Here is an 18,627-nt window from a genome sequence, read left to right as displayed (position 1 = left end):
GGCGAATTGCGCACGGCGTTTCGCAATACAATCTTGAAGATGTCCGATAGCGCCATCTACTAGAGGAAAGTCGATAACAATATGTTACCGGGGGAATGCTACATCCAAAGCTGGGAGGTTGAGGAGAGGTAAGGTAGTGACACTGCACATCGTGTGCACACAAGGCCAAGTCCGCCTTTGAGACGGGCAGTTGCCTTACTTGCAGAACGCCGATTTATCTGATCGACGATAAGCTCATTACTGCAAAGGCTTCGTCTGATGGAGATGCAGATAAGGTCGAACTCCAATTGAAGAAAGGGACGTATCACTCCCCGCCAACGTGAACTGCGAACGGTATGAAGTCCCTAAATATATCGCATGAAGGTCTTGACAGGAAATTAAAAAGAGGTTTAGCTAGATACAATAACCTATTCCGCCATATAACATAATTATGAACCTGTAAAACTGATGTTATTGAGAATGTGATTTCTTTATATAGGCAAGCAAAGCAGCAGTCGAAATAGCTTAGTGGGGCAGATTGTGAGACTAGATGTAAAGTACCACGTGATTACGCATTTAACTGACTGGCCAATACTTCGCCGCTCAGACACTTCGCACCCACCTCCGTCGCGAAACTTTAGACAAACCAAGCACTCGCCATTGACACAACTGCACACCGGATCACTTCTCCGACATGATCAACCGTTTAGATTAGGGTGAAGGTGATGAGAAAGGGACAACTAGTCGTGTTTGCTCCATACCTGGGCACAAACATACGAGTATCAAAACCCTCACGATCTTGATGGCCACCACTTGTCACTCACCATCTACTCTCGCCAGCCGCTAGCCAGTTCTAACTTGCACCCCGCCATCTAGCACTAGCCCGACCGCTTGACCAGCCAGCAACCCAGTCTAGCCCTCACCCTGCGAACAGGGGTGATACAGTAAGGATGGCCATCATAAATCAGGGGATGGTGATCTCGCAAGCGGCAGCGGCATTGCTACCCCGGCTACACGATGCCCACCCAGTAGAGCTAGGCCCCTGCTTTACGAGGGCCATCACAACCATGCCAATCGCCTGTTGTCTTCAGCCTGCGATTGTTTCGCTACCCCTGTTTTATCATTGCCATCACCACTTGCATCGCTGCCCTGCTATTGATAACCAGGTACCCCCTGCTACGTGATGCCCATCACCGCCGCGTAGCCTTTGAACCCTAACAATATGGCCCCCCTGCCCGCCTACCCCTGCTACGTGATGCCCATCACCGTTATCTTACCTTTAGCCCCCCACCGTGCGGTTCCCCCCTGTTTACGATTGCCATCCACCACTAGCGGTATCCCCTGGTTGACGATTGCCATCACCAGATGCCTACCCCCTGTTTTACGATTGGTACCCACCACCGATATGCCTACCACTGCTTTATGATTGCTACCCACCACCGATATGCCTACCGCTGCTTTATCCATCACCGATGTTCCTACCGCTACTTTATGATGGCCATCACGGTCATCTGTCTTTCAGCCTGGGGCTCCCCTTACGTTATGATTGGCCTGATCGCCAATCTCGTGGCCCCTAGTACTGGATGCCCATCGCCGCCTTTCGATCCTTCAATTGCAGACTGGCCCCTGCTCTGTGATGGCCATCAACCCCATTTAACCTTCGATCTGCGACAGGAGTTTTCCTTTAGTCAATGATAGTACCTAGAACTAACCCTTCGATCAGTGGTTCGATGACTGTCCCCTGCTCTAAGATGGCCATCACCCCCGCCTAGCCTTTCGCGTGCGACCGCGTCGCTATCCTCACTAGGTGACAGGGTATTGAGAACACTTTGGCCATAGCTACAATGCGCAAGTTTCTAATGGCAGGCATGGACGCAGGTATCATCCTCCAATGCTCAGTCTCTCGGCTTCTGTATTACGATTAGATTATATCATTCGTGTTTTCATTTGACATCGTCGGAGCTACAGTCGCTTGCAAAACCGGCTTCATCTTTATTGCAGGCACAAAAGTTCTACTGCGCCACATGAACAAGGGTTCTTCACGTAAGTCTAACCATATCAGGTCAAGAGCTCGGTGTGGCGCGAGAAGAGATCGGTTTTGCCATCAAGAGTTACTTCCCACGCCCTCCATCTATGTACTTTGAATTGTTAATTTCAAAGTATGTTACTTTATAGTCGCTTGCATACTGTAACTGACTTCCCTCTATGCACTTCTATACTGGTACCCCCGTATACGCCTTCAGCAGTCATATACATGAAGAGCAGTAGAAGAGTGTCATTTGACCTAATACGTGATAGGGAATTTCAAAGCAGATGGTATTTGAAAGCATAGTTTCTTTAAATGCAGATAGTATTTCAAAGCAACAATTTTCCACTTCTGTATAAAGGAAGACAACTGGAACGGTGGTGGGAGGTGAGGAGGTTAAAAGAGTTTTAACATGAGTCGGCGCCCTTGTTCAGCAGCAGCTCAACGATCTTGTCGTGGCCTCCAAACGATGCCGCATAGAGCGCGTTGCCATAGTAGCCGCCTTGCGCGTTGACGTCGGCGCCCTTGTTAAGCAGTAGCTCGACGATCTTGTCGTGGCCTCTAGACGATGCCGCCTGGAGTGCGTTGCCGTAGTCGCCGCCTTGCGCGTTAACGTCGGCGCCCTTGTTCAGCAGCAGCTCGACGATCTTGTCGTGGTCTCCAGACGATGCCGCATAGAGCGCGTTGCCATAGTAGCCGCCTTGCGCGTTGACGTCGGCGCCCTTGTTAAGCAGCAGCTCAACGATCTTGTCATAGCCTTCATATGATGCCGCCTGGAGCGCGTTACTGTGCCAGCCGCCTTCCGCGTTGACGTTAGCGCCCTTATTTAGCAGCAGCTCGACGATCTTGTCGTGGCCTCCAGACGATGCCGCATAGAGCGCGTTGCCATACCCGCCATCTTGCGCATTAAGGTTAGCGCCCTTGCTTAGCAGCAGCTCGACGATCTTGTCGTGGCCTCTAGACAATGCCGCCTGGAGCGCGTTGCCGTACTCGCCGCCTTGCGCGTTAACGTCGGCGCCCTTGCTCAGCAGCAGCTCGACAATCTTGTCGTGGCCTCCAGACGATGCCGCCTGGAGCGCGTTGCCATACCAGCCGCCTTGCGCGTTAACGTTGGCGCCAGACTCAAAGACTAACAGACCCACAATCTGAGTCAGGCCACTCAACGACGCATAGTACAGCGGAGATGGAACTTCTGCCAAAGGTAACACAAAATTGGCGTCGCTCAAAGGCTGATCTGCATTATATATCCGAGCCCAATTGAGGTAGGCACCATTTTCGGTCGAGAATAGTTCCATAATTAGGCGATTTAAAGCTTCTGCCTTTTGCGTTACTGCTTGAGCATGCGTGATCCAGAACTTCGCTGCATATTGAGTAAGCTTTAACTCTTGGATACTTTCGTAGGAAACAGAACCAGATGCTTGAAATTGGAGAAGATAGCCGATGCAGCTCTTTGCAATAAATTCATTACAAGCAATATCTCGTATGCTATATCGGGCTGCTCTGCTCTGAAGACTCCGCTCTGAGATAAGATACTCCTTTACAGAGTAATGAGCTAACGTAACCACTTTTGAATGGCCCTTTGAACCGGTTGTAAAAGTTTGCTCAGTCATGGTTATAGTAACAAGGCTAGAGCATATACTTAATACCTCTGATGGATCCTCAAGTACTTCCTCACTATTGAACGAAGGATTGCGCTCAACATCAATAGCAACTACTTCAGCAATCTCTTCAACTAGAAGCGGCCTAGAGGAGAACGCAAGCCATTGTAGGATACGAACAGCATACTCAGAGTCTTCTTTATCAATAGTACAAAGAATCCGATCGTATGTCTCGTCTAGCGTTGGTGGTAGACTTGCTAGGGATTCTCGCAACTTCAATCGATTACGACACTTTCCCAGCGTGTCTAGTTGACATACAGCCCATCGAAACCTGTTAGTATTCTTAGTAATAGACTTAAAAACTAATAAGAGGGTATGCATACATCCCGTGGGCCCCCTTTATTAGTGCCGTCTCGATTTCATACCTAACATCAGGGTCTTTCTGCCATTTGCTTAAGCTCTTGTCATCGGATAATCTTTGGTGAACATATCTGAATATGTCCTTGTCGACTAGCTCGGATTGAAGGCAGATGGTGTTCTGCGTATCCACAATAGTCTCTAGCGGGCCCTCAATATCTCGTTCTTTTCTACTTGTAACAAGGAGATGTGACCCTTTAAGTTTCAGCCCAGCTATTCTCTCGAGGATAGCCATTAGCTCGGTTCGATCAGTGCATTCATCTAGAGCGTCAAGAATAATGTATGTCTCCGGGAACTCTTGCATCATATAATGCATCACCTCCAGAAGACCATCTAGTGACGGCTGTCGCTGTCCATTGTCACAGGAGGAGAATAGCGTCTCGAGCGTTGTAGGTATCTTGACGCATTGCTGAGAGATCTGAGAAACCAATGACCGGATCATTAGTTCTGGGGACTGCTTCTGCGTGTCATTGAAATCGAAGTAGAAGTAGGCAACTACCTTCCCAGGGTCGTTGGCACAGTACTGTAAAATATTTTGGAGTATAGTAGAGCTTAGTATTGTTTTTCCACATCCTGGAATCCCATGCAACCAGATAAATGAGGCAGGATTTGTCTTCCACGCGGCATAGTCCTCACCCTCAAGAAACCACAGGCCAGTGTCAGCTTGACGTCGTTTCACTGCTTTCTGGTAGTTCAGGGATGGATCTGGTGGTGACAGCCATTGGCGGATTTTGGCAAGCTTTGCATCTGAGACTGGAGGTTAGTAGAGATGTTCTACGTTATTTGAGAAGGGTATCACCTGTTAAAGGCTGCAGAGTCGATGATATGGCTGCATAGTAGAATGTGAGGGTCCCGACATAACCCCGGAGAATCTTTGTAGTGCTCTCAACTTTCGCCTCTTGGTTGAGGCTCAATACCGCTTTTGTGCCTCTCCTCAATCGGGAGTCAGTCGCTATTGGTAATATTTTAGCGAGTAGAGTGTCAAGCAATTGAATCTGTTCCTTGCAGCCCTCAATAGCGGGAATGAGAGCTTTCTCCGTTTCGTCCCTCACTGAGCCAGCCTCTATCGCTTCTCCAATCTGCTGGAGCGTGACTTTCAACACTGGTAGCTCTGCACTGAAATGTCTAAAGGATTTAGGAATCTCTCCTAGGCTAGACCGGAACTCATCGAGGCGGTGTAAGACTTTCGAGCTGAAATCGACAAGCTGAATAATGTTCGCGACAACGCTAATTACGGCAAGAGCTTCCGCCATTAGAGCTCCAATAATGTGATGCTGCAGTAACAGACACGGAGCAGTGGGATGGATATTCTGTCCCTTCGAGGAAATGTGTTGTCAAAGCATGAACTGAAAAGGTGCTGGGACGAAATGCACAAGGCTGAACTACCAAGTGGGGCGGAGCAAGTTAGATAGGTGGCTGTGCAACCTTCAAGGTAGTCACGTGTACAACAGAATTATCGAGTCATACAGATATGTATGTTTTAGTGATAGTACCTGGCAGCTGCAAAAATGGTAATCATAGTTGCAGAAACAGCGGCTCTCGGTGCTTGTTGCTATCTACTTTTTTCATCCAAAATTATTTCTACGAAAAATAACAACTGCGCCACACAAGGATTGGCAGTGGAGGGCGGTGAAGGCCGGCAAATACACCGCTAAAAGCTTCTTGGAGCCTACTTGGAAGGCTGTCTAGACCTTGAGTATTTCATCAGCCAGTAAACAGAAAAAGGAGTCTGGGTCTGGATGCACAGCGAGTAATCCAGCTACCTATTTCAAGTCGATTAGTTGAATTAGCGTGCCATCAACATCTAATGAAGGTTTACATATCGACAGCTCCAGCAATCACGCCGGCCACACTCCGCTCTTGACCTAATATGGCTAGATAGATGCAAAGAACCCCTGAGCAGTGGCACAGTAGAACCTTTCTGCCCACAGCGAACGTGAAGCTGGTTTTGCAAGTGACTGTATCTCATATAGATATGATGATAACAGATCGTGACTGATATCTTTCCTGGAGTGACGAGACCGCGACTGTATCTCTGTCGGAAAACGCCTCTCCTTATTACTTGATAATATTCTTTGTGGCTTTGTTGTGGTTGGATTCAGGTGGAACCGCAGGTTGAACGACGCGACGCTAGCGAACCTGACAGCGGCGCGTCCCGAGACCCCTAAAATAGAAGTTAAAGCTTAAGACGCGATCGTGGTCGCGTCTAAGGGAGAGGAGAGTAGTAGTCGCTAATAGCGACGATTACGAAAGCTAAGTACGAAGGCAAGACAGAATAAAGAGAATCTAGTATCGATCGATACTATACTCTTATCCTCTAGAAAGTACCTAACAAGCGTTTCTCGGATCGCGACAACTAGTAGTACACAGAACGATAAGACAAGAGGAGAGGAGGTAATGTTATAGACGCTTTATAAGTAGATAAATAAGTAAACTAGTATTCTTAAAATCCTCCTTAAAGTATAGACGAAATAAGAAGTACACAATAAGGCGATAAAGGCTAAGCTAGGCCGGGTTAAGGACGAGCTTTAAGCGGTTAAGGATAAGTTATACTAGACTAAGTAGGAAATAGTAGAAGCTATAGCGGTTCTATACTTAAGACAAAGTAGCCCTAGCCTATCCTATACTAATGTTATACACACTCCTCTTACTAGCTAGCTAAGTAATGTTTAGACGCTCTCTTTTATGTACACTATACTATCTACACTTACTACTACACTCTATTATACGATCGATACCTTAAGGGTAGAACAAGAAGCTAGGGACTAGATATCCGCTAGCGCGATTTAAACAGTAGTAAAGAGCGGGATCCGGGCTAAGTAAGATAGATTATTATAGCGCTACTAAGTAGTAACAAAAGATCTAAGGAATCTACATCGTATTAGAGTTGCCTATAGAAATAAAGTCGAACACACGAAAGTAAAGCGCGTATTAGAGTCAAGTCTAGCTAAAGGTACGCGAATAATGCGAGACGACCTCTACCTTATTAAGGTAGATAGCGTTAACTATATAGTAGTGTTAGACAAGGTAAGAAATGTTTGACCTAAAGTAGCTAAAGTTTTAAGTAAGGAGAACGACACCTAGGTTACAAAAGTAGCCTAGCTAAGTAATTAAGAAATCCCTAAAGTATACGGCTCTATAGTAGTATACCTAAGTAAGAGGTCTAACGTATAGCGCTTTCTAAATAAAGGATTCTTTTTTACTAGAAGAGAATCAGGTTATACAAAGGTCTTTAAACGACGAGAACGCCCTTAATAATATTATAACTACTAGGAAATTACTAACTACAAGGCTTATTAATACACTAAGACACAGATCTATAGTAAGTACGTAAAGGAAGGGCATTACTATAGTACCTATACTAAGACAATCGTAAAGTGTGCTACATGTAGTAGGCCCTATAAAGCATTTAGTAAAAGCTACTAGAAACTCTACTTATCTTAGTAGTAAGATACTCTATATACTTTAACTAAATGTAAGGAAACAAGGTATAGTACATAATAGTTTAATAAACGATAAAGACATCTAGGACGCTATAGTACTAGCGATCTAAGAGCTATAAGTACAGATAATCTAAGGTCGACTCTTAACAACCTTAATAAGCTACTATAAATAGACTAAGATAGTCCTTATAACAAATAAAGAAGAGAGATAGGTAATCTAGAGTATACTCTAGATAAATAAGGATGTTAAGGTAGAGTAGGTAATAATAGAATCCCTAGATCTAACTATAGCTATTATACGACTTCTAGACTAGCTAGTCTTAGTAGTATCTGTCTACGTACTAAGGTACGACCTACAAGCTTTAAGAAGTATATATAGTATACTTTGTAATACTATCTCTAAGGCTAAGTAGAAAGCTAGTATAGTAGTAGAGGTAGCGATTATAGGAGATTTTAACCGGCACGACTAGCTTTAAGGAGACGATAAAGTAGCTTTAGAGAGGCAAGGAGAAGTAGACCTGATTATCGACCTAATAAGCGAGTTCTCTCTTAGTAGCCTACTCCTTAAGGGTACTAAAACTTAGTATAGTAGTAAATACGACATAATAATCGACCTCGTTCTAGCCTTAGAAGAGTTAAGAAAAGCTACGGTTAAGTATAGGATATACGGTATAAAGTATAGGTTAGACTACTATACGATTAATAGTACGTTTAATATATCGATCCTAATACTATAATACTAAGAGCGACTACTCCTTAAGAACGTACTATAAAATAACATAAAGGCTAGAATTATAACTACGCTAGGTACTACTAGGATAGAGGGCATAGTCTAGCAGAAGACTAATAGCCTTATGTTAGCCGTGTTAGATACTGTCTATTCTCTTATACTAAAGGCTAAGCCCTTACCTTATACAAAGTAATAGTAGACAACGGATCTTACGTAGCTACGTTACATTTATACGTACTAGAGAAACCGTACACGATTAGAACAGAGAGTAAGACACTAAATAGTAGAGCTTAAAGAAATAGTAAATACGCGTAAAATAAATAATAGCTGTTTTCTCTACTTTAAATGTCGTACCGCTTTGCTTTTCCTAGTCTAGGCCGTTATTAATAACGGCTTTAATGCCTTTCCGGTTGCCCTCTACTGTTAGCCTTGTGATCTACGCCGTAAAATCATTAATAAAGGCTACCGCGCCTCCTTAGCTGTTAATGCGCCTCTATACTAAATCTACATTAAAGAAGAGAAAAAGGATTAGAGAGAGTAGAGAGCCTTATAGTAGGCTAGCCTAAGGAAGGGTTTATACTTTAGAGTTCTGGCCGTTAATCTAAATTAACACTATATAGTCTAAGTAGAATGCTTTTGTCTATTAGTATAGTTCTTCTAGTATGCCTTGTACTCTTATCCTTTGTATTAGTCTCTCCTTATAGACACTATTGTACGCCCTTTTTACGTTAAAGCTAATTAGACTTAGGATTCTCTTTCTTCTCTAGGTAGTGTAAATCTGCTCTTATAAGAAGACGAGCGCTTACTCTACTAACCGTTATTTACGTGTACTAAAATAGTTTGTTAGGAGTAGACTGTACGTCTTAATAGCGTGTAAGATCTGTTCTGTAATAACCGATTCTAGTACTTTACTTAGCGTAGCTAGGAGTAAGATTAGTCTCTATGCCTTTACGATAGTGTAATCTGCCTTACCTAGCTTCTTAAGTAGAATAATCTTAGTATACCGTTATTAGCTAGGTAAAGAGCCTTTCTCTAGTAAAGCGTAGAACAATACTAGAACATAATACTTAACAACCGGCCAAATATTCTTCTAGACAGCTACTAGTAGGCTATCCTTTTTAGGTACTTTCTAAGATTTTGCTGTAAAGAGCTAACGTTCTGTTTCTTTTATTATAATAGTAGGCATAGCTATAGGTGTCCTTTGTAGTCTTAGTCCTTTATCCTTAATAGTCTCTAGTAGTAGAGGGAAGAATTTAGCTAAGAGTTCTTCTGCCTGTTCCTTATAGTCTGTTATAGATAACCCGTCTACTTTTGTAAGCTATAAGACCTTTCTAAATACTATATTATCCCTAGACTTAAGGTATTTTACGGCCTTCTAGATGTTATTATTATCTACTAGGAACTCGTTCTAGTGCTTTTTCTTTTATTATTAGATAGCGTTATAGTACTACTTTGTAGCGCCTAGGATTACAAGGCCGACTAAGAGCTATTCACTATTAAAGGACAAGAGGTTCGACCTAAGACTAGTGTTAAGATTCTTAGGGTAATTATAGACACGAAACTCAAGTATAAGGAACACATTACAAGAGCCGCCTCTAAGGGGTTAGAAGCGGCAATAGAACTAAAACGACTTAGAGGCTTGTTACTACTTACGGCATAGTAGCTATTTACGTCTACTGTCGCTCTTATAGTAGACTACGCTTCTAACGTCTAGATGTACAAAGTTAAGTTTAGAGTAGTATAGGCTATTAATAAGGTCTAGAGAATTAGGGCACAAGTAATCGTTAGGACCTTTAGCATAGTAGTAACGAGCGTAGTAAAGGCAGAAGCCTATATTACTACCGCCTAAGACAGGTTCTAGAGACAGGCAATTAAGTTCTAGACAGACATACACACCCTCCTCGTAACGAATCTGCTTTAGAGTACTACTATACGGATAAGAAAGAAGTTTAAACGATTCTACCTATTACCCTTCTACTAGGTAGTAGACGCCTTAAAAGCCGTTTCTATAGATAGCCTTAAAACTATTAATCTATTTATACTTACGCCTTAAAAAAGACAAATACAAATAATTACAGACAAGATAGTAATAGAGCTAGAACACGGATATGTGATTGTCTGTATTACGGTTAGTAGTTTAGTATAGAATAGAGTAGTTAGAATAAGTAGGGCAATTAAGATCTAGACGTCGTTTAAAAGCGATAAGACTACAGCAACCTTCTCCTCTACGCTTAGCTTATAGAACAAGCATAATACGTACTTAGGAAAGTTGACAGCAATAATAACTACTCTAAGTTAGCTCCTAACACTTAGATACCGTAAAATTGTACTACTAACAAGGAACAAATTAGTAGTACTAACTATTAGGCAGCCCTAGTAACAGTCTAGTCAAGAACAGGTTTGTCGGCTTTACAAGATCACTAGAAAGCTACGACTAGAAGGGAATATACTAAGAGTCGCGTAGCTCTTGTTATATAAGAAAGACAACTTCCTAAAGCTTACTAAAGAGAAAGTAAAGGTAGCGACCCGAAAAGGCGCGACGCTATAGATGTAATTACTAAATATACAGTCTATAACCCTTAGGGTTATACGAGCTAAACAAGGTACAACAAGATTACTACTAGGAAACGTTAGAAAACACTCTAAAAGAATTAACACTACACTACTAGGCAAACACACTTAAAAGCTATATAATAGACTAATACAGAAAGAAGCTAGCGTCTTAGCTTAGCTTTAGACAGACATAGTACAATTAAACAGATATCTTTACTGTATTAATATAGTAGAATTAGAACAATGTACGTATAAGTAAGTAAGAGAGACTATAGACTATTTTCTCTTCTAATACTCTAAGTAGATAGTATACTAATTAGAGATACTCTAATGTACGGTCGTTTATAAAAGTAATATGTCTTTTTACCTAAGAAGAAAATCGCTATCTAATAACGACAACTAGTCGCTAAACATAGAAGTAGTTCGCGTAACGATACACTTTACAATAGCTATAGGCCGACTTAATACTAGCTAACTACAGGAGGATACCTCGTAGTCTAAACACTATTAACACTAACTACCTCGTGTAAGAATAGTAGGCGCTACTTTAGCCGCTAAAGATAAGACGCTAAACACTTAGAGAATAGCCTTTAAGCTAGTCTACTAATAATTACTAACCTATAGGACCTGTTGTAAAGTAACAGAAAAGAGACGACAAAAGCCAGAATTAGAAAGTTTAGGGGCTTAGGGAGATATAGAGTCAGTTTAAGAATTATAATTATAGATTAGTAATAGTTGCCCTTTTAGTAAACTGCTAGGCGTTAATAAATTGTGTGTGTGTGTACAGCTGGCTGGTTTATCCGAAGCCAGTGCTTGCAACCGTGCAGTTCTCAGATTCACCGCAGAGCATTTACATCGCCTTCACCACGTGCCGTAGCGACGTGGCTAAAGCACTGCTACGACGCTCGAGGAGAAAATCGAGGAAAAGGCTCGAATCCAAAATACGAAGAATACACTTCAATATAGGGGAGGCTGAAAGGACGTTAGACAAGGGCTCAGAGGAGCAAGGCTTTTACCCGGAAAGAAAAATATACGACATTTTCGAGAAACATAAACCGTTGCAAGTAGGAGTATTGGAGAGATGTCTCACTCTGATAGTCTTTGCACCTGATACTAGAATATTGCTCTCGAAGGACGTGATCAAGTCTAGCCTGTTCTGTGGGGTTCTACCAGGTTCAAGTCTATTTCGTTTAGTCATAAGCGATTTAACGACGTCCGGGTCATTAATTTACTACATATAATTATTCAGTGCTCCTCACTCTGTTCCCACTTCTTGTCAGCGGAATTTTCGCAAAATATGTGGCTTACCTACCAGTATGTTCGTAACCAACGTCATTCGTTGGGTATCTGGTACGTGGCTATGGACACTGTTGCGATATTGGCCATCGTCGGGTCTCCCATTTCGCATCTGGACTCCTATTCTCCCCAGCCGGGAGCCCAGTCAGGAGCAGGACATTGAAAGCAATGCACTGGTACGATCTTCCCATATGTGTATGAGCGACCTCTCGCTAATAAATGCTCGGCATACTAGGCTCTAGCCATCGCGCATCCTGAAGGCGAACACTGTTGTAGGATACAAAACGACGAGCGGACGGCCAGCGAGGGTTCGAGGCTTGCAGAAGACTTTCTCCCTCCAACTGAAATCTTCGATACGAGTCGAACGCCTAACATACCTTTCTGGTCACTTAAGCCTTACGACTTCATCGCTGAAGGCGCTACAGCACACGTCTATGGGATCAATTCAGCTATAGTGCTGAAGGTTCCCATATGCTACAACAACCCCGATACAAACGATATTACGGATCATGCTGCGGGAATTGAATCTCTGAAACACGAAAAAGCGATCTACGATATCCTGGACGAGCAGAAATTCAAACATCCAAATATTCTCTGCTGTATACTTTCCATCCCAGAAGGGATATTTCTTGAGCGCCTTGCAACCACACTAGAGTTTCGAAACAGAAATCGAAAGAATGAGCCAGTTAATGAAAATACCATGATGCGTTGGATCAAGCAACTCGTTAGTGCAGAAGCTTATCTTGAAGAACTGGGTTATGTTCACGGTGACCTACGACCTGCAAACATCCTATTAACGAACCAAGACCATCTCAAACTTTGTGATTTCGATGCTTCTGTCCGGCCTGGTGAGCGACTCCTAACTGCATCTCCAGGGTTCTCTCAAGTCTCCGACTTAAAAACCTACCAGCCCTGTATAGCTAGCTGTAGCACCGAGCAGTTAGCTATTGGATCTTGTATCTTCACTATTGGAACAGGGACTGAACCCTTGGAGGATGCAGTAGATCAAGTGCGAAGGTTCTACTACAATGACTTTCCATCTACAAATGGCATGATTTTCGGTGAGGTTATTCGGAATTGCTGGGGGAAAAAATTCCGCTCAATTGCCGAGCTCGAACGTGTTACCAATGCAAATTTGAGCACTGCCTTCCAAGATACAAATACACCAGCCATGGATAATCAAGAGTTGAACCTCCGGCTCCAAGAATGCGAAGAGTTCCTGCACGCCAACACGGTTGTTGAACAGACTAGAGATGTATTTGAGCATACCTAGCGTAACATTATAAAGAAACGTCTTCAATTACTTATATAGTACACACTTTAATTCAGCTCGAATACAGTTTAAACGAGTGTTGGTCTGATAATGGACCCAAGCCTGTGTACGCCTGTGTACTCCCCAGCTCGCATGTAGGTTAAACGAGTGTTGGTCTGATAATGGACCCAAGCCTGTGTACGCCTGTGTACTCCCCAGCTCGCATACAGGTTAAACGAATGTTGGTCTGATAATGGACCCAAGCCTGTGTACGCCTGTGTACACCCCAACTATATCATAGTTTCTTCCCTCATTAAGCCAAACAAGCATCGCACGGCACCTTCACCGATCGGGAGCCGAGGTTGTTATCCTTCCATTTGCCACAGTTATCCTTGCAGGGCCTCAATAATGGCTTTCTTTCTATGATGTGACCGCAAGTGTACTTGAACGAACTAAGATCTCTATCGCACATTTTCGCAGATGTATGTCGATATTCTTCTGGCTGGTTATTCTCTATTTTCTTGTCTAAGCAGGAAGCTTTTAGAGGATAATCGAGACATACCAGGAAAGGTCTTAATATTTTAACATAGAATTTAAACGAGCCTCGACTGTGAGCGGTGTGTTGAAGTATATGGCTGTAGAATTTTGAAGTAGATAGGTGTATAATGTTGAAGTAGATAGGTGCAGAGTGTTGTTTAAAGCCCAGAATGAAAGGGAACGTCCTATATGCCTCTATAGAACCAGCAGATTATACGGACGTTCGAGAACTCCTTATTCACATCATGAGACTACTGCGGGGAATATGACATATCACTCACTAGCTCCTGTTAACAACCGTCTTTTCCCTGTCAGGTAACACATGTTGCCTGGAGAGGGGCGGGTTGGATACTGAATCCTTACACTAGCGCACAGCACAATTGTTTAGGTGGCGGGATATCTCGTATTGTTCAGCCCCACTTTTCACTGCCATTTCTACTATATTAACATCGCACCGCACCACACCGCACCTCACCCCACCTCACCACACCACACCACACCACACCGCACCGCACCGCACCGCACCGCACCGCACAGTGTTATGACGTCACAGTTTATTACAGTGCTTGACCGCCAAAGAAAAAGGGCACTGACACCAAATTATAAGCCTGACAGAGGCGAGGCATTCGAAAGGTGGACCAAGTTACTCCACCAGGACAAGTCGTCCATCGGGAAGAATCCTGTCAAGTCACGAGCACATCGTTATGCCAAAATCATTCACGATCACAGCAGAGAACTCTTCGAGCTGTGTGCAGATGCTACGACTATCACGAGCCTTGGTACAATAAGGGACAAGGATGATATCTTCAACATCACGGCCTAGTGGGATGATGTTACTCTGCGGGCTGATGTTGCTCGCACTATAAGCTTAGAATCCTCTGGTCATGCGGGTAAAGTCATGCCAGGCCCAGATTACTGAACTCAAACTAAGAGGATTCAGGTCCTTTTGCAGGTCCATCAAATCACAACCCAGAATCCAACGAACTTAGCATTCAAATGCGAACAGCGGATGTATTTAGGTTCTTATTAAGATATAATGGCGGCTGCAACTGGGTAACTATGAGCTGTCCATATAATAGACAATCGCCAACGATTCCAATGATTATTGGGACGGATCCCACTTTGAATCTCAAGGTAGAGCTCTCACAAGAATTAACAACGGCAATTCTCAAGAATGTGGAGAGTCTGGGCGTATATAGAAGCACCGGAACGTAGAACTCCCTAATATCATAAGTGTTTGCCCTTCCCCAACAATAGCTATCCACTGCGCTGGCTCAAGATCCGGACCTGTCACTATGTTCTCCAAATCCGCATGCCCTCCAGTAATTCTGGCAGCACCTTTCTCGCTTTGCTGCTTTACTAGAACTGCGCATAACTTCCAATCCTTCCAAATTTCTGGCGGTTCCGGAAATTCGAATCGTCCTTTCCCGGATCTGTCTTTAGGATCGATACGAATATCTTTGTCGGTGGAAATCTGAAGAGTTAGTGTACATTTCCAATCGTATAGAGTTACGGACTTTACCATGGATCTAACTTCAGTTTCCAGATTCTGGTCATCCGTGACGTGTATAACTTTTCTTTTCCTCTCCATATTCCCCCTTGGAGAATCCGTCGACATCATAATGTGTAGAACTAGCACCTTCTTAAATGATGCGAGAGGCCGGTTGTCGCTGGTCGATGGCTTGCGCAGCTCAATTATGGCGACTAAAGAGTGCTTCTCCGAACGATATATATACAGCTCAGTGCGCACAGCGCAGAGGCGTGGGAAATTTCGTTGCAGTCGTGACGAGTTAGAGGGTGGCGTAGTATGTATAGATAGAGGCCTGACGCAAAGTTCCTTCGCAGGATACGCAAAACCCAATACTGCCAAGCGCACTTCGTTGTGTGTTGCGACCGTGTCGTCTTGTGACGGGAGAAGCCAGTTAAAAAGCTCTGTTGGTTGGCATCAAGGCGATGTCATCATTTATAAGTCTCTGGTTAGGCTTGCTGCATCGATGTACGATAGGAGGCAATTTGACGTCGTTGTGAAGCTGTTGAGGGGTTGTTTTAGTAGATTTCGTATATTTTTTGCAAGCGGGGATAACCCGTCGCGGCTTAGTAATATTTCCATGACCTGCCGTAGTGCTATCAAATTTCAAAGAACAAATGGTATTAAAAAGGAGACGAGCAAAGGCAGAATTGAGCTTAATAACATGTATAAGAGAGAGATATAAGAAGAAATGAAACGTTTACAAAATGGCACTCCTCCAAACTCATTGTCAGAGCTAGCCTTGTGTCTAAAGGTGCTGCGTTTCTTGCAGGTTGGCTTAGTATTATACGCCAATGGCAGTCAAGAACCATTCAAGTTCAGGTTCGTAGCAATTTTTCCGATCACTGTCCGTAATATTTAGTTGGGGGTAAAGAACTTATGTGTCGATCGTGGAATATGCGTAGTGAGGTACGGTGCGGTGCGGTGTGGTGAGGTGCGGTGAGGTGCGGTGAGGTGCGGTGAGGTGCGGTGTGGTGCGGTGCGGTGTGGTCTTAATATACGTGCAGTACATTTCTAGGAGACATTCGATACAAAGACATAATGGCCGAGCCATCTATATAGAACTACAGTATTTTATTTTCTCCATTTCTCAGCGTATTAGTTATGGGTATGTTAAATCTATGCGATATGAATGCCGGATGCGTGATGTGGCTGCTCTTAGCCATAGGATGCATAATTTGCCGCAAGCTCTACTTTGCAGAAAGTCCTCCTCTGCTTCCCTATTTCAACCAGCCGGCCGGGATCACAGAGACCACGGAGATATGCATCACTAGAGAGGTAAACAGGTAGTTATCACCTTTCAAAACAAAAAGCCAAGCTTACAGATCAGCAGCACCAAGACCGATTGCCATAAATGTTCAACTAGCATTATGGCCAATGGCCAGAAAAGGCTTGTTGAGGCATACGACATGGAAGCCTTTGGGAACAGCAGTCAACATAGTCGTAAATGAGGGGGGTGCTAGAAAATAAGAATCTAGTAGCACAAGGAGGAGCTTTATTTCAGCCCACTGCATACCTCTATAGTTGATTACCTATAAATTTTTGACCAGAATTCACAGCCTGAGCTTTACCTACTTCGCAACCCAAGAAGGTGGATGGCACTGTATGAGATGTCTATACGCTTTCTACTCTCTTTGGCCATCCCGCTATTAAGTCCGAGTGGCTCGTGGTATCATTGAGAAGCAATTGCTATTTATTCAACCGACATAGATGCACTACCTAGAGCAATAGTAGTAGTAAACGCCGTACACAGCCCTGCTCGAGACTTCTTTCTAGTATTATCTATGTCATCAACGAATCCTCGTCGGTTTGCCTCCAGCTCGCCACCGTATTGTGTATTGCTTTCCCAACAGCTATCCGAATACCAAGATGCACATTCTTCTCTCGTGCCGCCTGCATGATGCGGCCCCAAATCCGACCTTGGATACTACATAGGTCCATGCGTGATGCTGCAACCGTGGGCCGTCTTGTTGGTCAAGGGATGCGGGCTCAGCTTGCCCGGCGACTGTGGACAAACAAGAATGTTCAATCCAACTGTCAAGGGGTGCTGGCATCGGCCTACACGCTGATCTGTACCGGGTACTATCTGCTGGTAGTTGACGGTGGACAGAAGAATGATGAGCATATAAGGTAGGCACGCTCCCCCGAAGTTCCATGGATGTGTTTCCTAGTCGTAAAGAAATATTCAACCTCTCACTTCGGGAATATATTCTGTTAATAGCCTAACTCCTATTATCTGTCCGCAGCCATGTCTGCAAGAGATGCACCAATTTCGACGAGCAGCCCTACTTCTGAGACGTCTGAATCCCTTGGTCTGGGCATGGCAGATGTTTCTAAATCCTATGATTATAACGGCGAAGCCACTGGTGCAAGCTCCTGTGGGACAAGTCCCGGGCCATCTTCCAGCGACACCCCTGGTGCAACTGATATTGTTAATGGGACATCAGAAGGATCAAAAGGAGAGACAGCAAAGTAAACAAGTAAGTTCTCTAACAGTGGCATTCGGGACAAGCTGCTGACCTCGCGGTTACCCAGGGTTCTCCATGTGGATATGTCGGTTGCTTTTTGGGGGTTGGACGAGTTCAACGAGACTTTAAAAACAGTTCGCCTTTCTCTTCATAGCCGGAATTGCGAGAGTAGCCTCTAATTCACTACCTCTAAAAGATGTAACTAAAGCTTAATTCCTAGTACCATCTTATTGTCGTTGTGTTCATCCTAGCTAAAATTGATATAATATATCCCTTACGAAATCTTGGTCTCATTCCCACTAGAAATATTTCATTTTCGATCTTGCTCCGAATTAGCATTGATACGAATTAAAATTTGTCCGGGCCTGTTGAAATATATTTCCCCTTGAATTGTCTTGTTCTTTATAAATTTTCAATTCAGCCTCACACAACTGGACGGTATAAATATTTAACTTTATATAATTATCTATACGGTTGTAAGTCCTGGGATAGCACGGAAGGTGAAGACCTGACGGGGCGGAGCGACGAGCGTCTCGAAGGGTATGGCCATTTCAACACCACAAGATGCAGGTGCCTGCCATTGTCATCGCTCTTACTTTTCTGATTTTAATATCCGTAAACACATATGTAGCCACGTAGCTTCCACTTGTTGGACGATGTTCCCCCCAGTATGTTTCCCCACGCCGATACGCATGCTTGGTACTCTTCAAGTCCAGTATTAGCTAACAAGATTGAGCCGTTGAGGACCGCAGTGTGAGGAGCAACTAAGAGACTACATTGGATTATCAATGGGGTTGGTA

General features: G+C 43.8%; 6 protein-coding genes across 6 annotated transcripts; 4 read left to right on the top strand and 2 right to left on the bottom strand.

Annotated features, from left to right (window-relative positions):
* Positions 1–2,556: 2,556 nt before the first annotated feature.
* M430DRAFT_83379 (hypothetical protein) lies at positions 2,557–3,081 on the bottom strand (the record flags this gene model as incomplete). The annotated part of the gene is made up of 1 exon (XM_024869612.1): positions 2,557–3,081. A coding segment is annotated over one exon (525 nt), but the record flags the coding sequence as incomplete, so codon positions are not given.
* A 3,789-nt stretch (positions 3,082–6,870) lies between these two features.
* On the top strand, positions 6,871–7,062 carry M430DRAFT_102010 (hypothetical protein; the record flags this gene model as incomplete). Its single annotated transcript, XM_024860757.1, has 1 exon — positions 6,871–7,062. A coding segment is annotated over one exon (192 nt), but the record flags the coding sequence as incomplete, so codon positions are not given.
* A 2,614-nt stretch (positions 7,063–9,676) lies between these two features.
* Positions 9,677–9,835, top strand: M430DRAFT_85163 (hypothetical protein; the record flags this gene model as incomplete). Its single annotated transcript, XM_024869630.1, has 1 exon — positions 9,677–9,835. A coding segment is annotated over one exon (159 nt), but the record flags the coding sequence as incomplete, so codon positions are not given.
* A 2,168-nt stretch (positions 9,836–12,003) lies between these two features.
* Positions 12,004–13,432, top strand: M430DRAFT_58524 (hypothetical protein). The gene is made up of 2 exons (XM_024868736.1): positions 12,004–12,218; positions 12,278–13,432. The coding sequence occupies exons 1-2, from the start codon at positions 12,063–12,065 to the stop codon at positions 13,313–13,315; spliced, it is 1,194 nt and encodes a 397-aa protein (XP_024720669.1). The 5' UTR covers positions 12,004–12,062; the 3' UTR covers positions 13,316–13,432.
* M430DRAFT_34916 (hypothetical protein) lies at positions 13,333–13,973 on the bottom strand. The gene is made up of 2 exons (XM_024866637.1): positions 13,857–13,973; positions 13,333–13,807 (listed from the first exon to the last, which is right to left on the bottom strand). Exon 2 carries the CDS (start codon positions 13,764–13,766, stop codon positions 13,608–13,610), a length of 159 nt encoding a protein of 52 aa, XP_024720668.1. The 5' UTR covers positions 13,767–13,807; positions 13,857–13,973; the 3' UTR covers positions 13,333–13,607.
* Positions 13,974–15,046: 1,073 nt separating this feature from the next.
* On the top strand, positions 15,047–16,074 carry M430DRAFT_237788 (hypothetical protein). Its single transcript, XM_024864963.1, has 2 exons — positions 15,047–15,312; positions 15,378–16,074. The coding sequence occupies exon 2, from the start codon at positions 15,454–15,456 to the stop codon at positions 16,042–16,044; it is 591 nt and encodes a 196-aa protein (XP_024720667.1). The 5' UTR covers positions 15,047–15,312; positions 15,378–15,453; the 3' UTR covers positions 16,045–16,074.
* The last annotated feature ends 2,553 nt before the right edge of the window (positions 16,075–18,627 follow it).

This window comes from Amorphotheca resinae (assembly GCF_003019875.1).
Source record: "Amorphotheca resinae ATCC 22711 unplaced genomic scaffold M430scaffold_6, whole genome shotgun sequence".
NCBI classification, from domain to species: Eukaryota; Fungi; Ascomycota; class Leotiomycetes; order Helotiales; family Amorphothecaceae; genus Amorphotheca; species Amorphotheca resinae.
This window is presented reverse-complemented; position numbering and strand designations above follow the sequence as displayed.

What these genes read in the sequence shown, in the direction of transcription:
- M430DRAFT_58524 (XM_024868736.1), top strand. Translation starts at nt 12,063, where the DNA reads ATGTTCGTAACCAACGTCATTCGTTGGGTATCTGGTACGTGGCTATGG. An exon ending in ACATTGAAAGCAATGCACTG is followed by an intron (nt 12,219 to 12,277) that starts GTACGATCTTCC and finishes TCGGCATACTAG; the next exon opens with GCTCTAGCCATCGCGCATCC.
- M430DRAFT_34916 (XM_024866637.1), bottom strand. Translation starts at nt 13,766, where the DNA reads ATGTGCGATAGAGATCTTAGTTCGTTCAAGTACACTTGCGGTCACATC.
- M430DRAFT_237788 (XM_024864963.1), top strand. Translation starts at nt 15,454, where the DNA reads ATGTGTAGAACTAGCACCTTCTTAAATGATGCGAGAGGCCGGTTGTCG.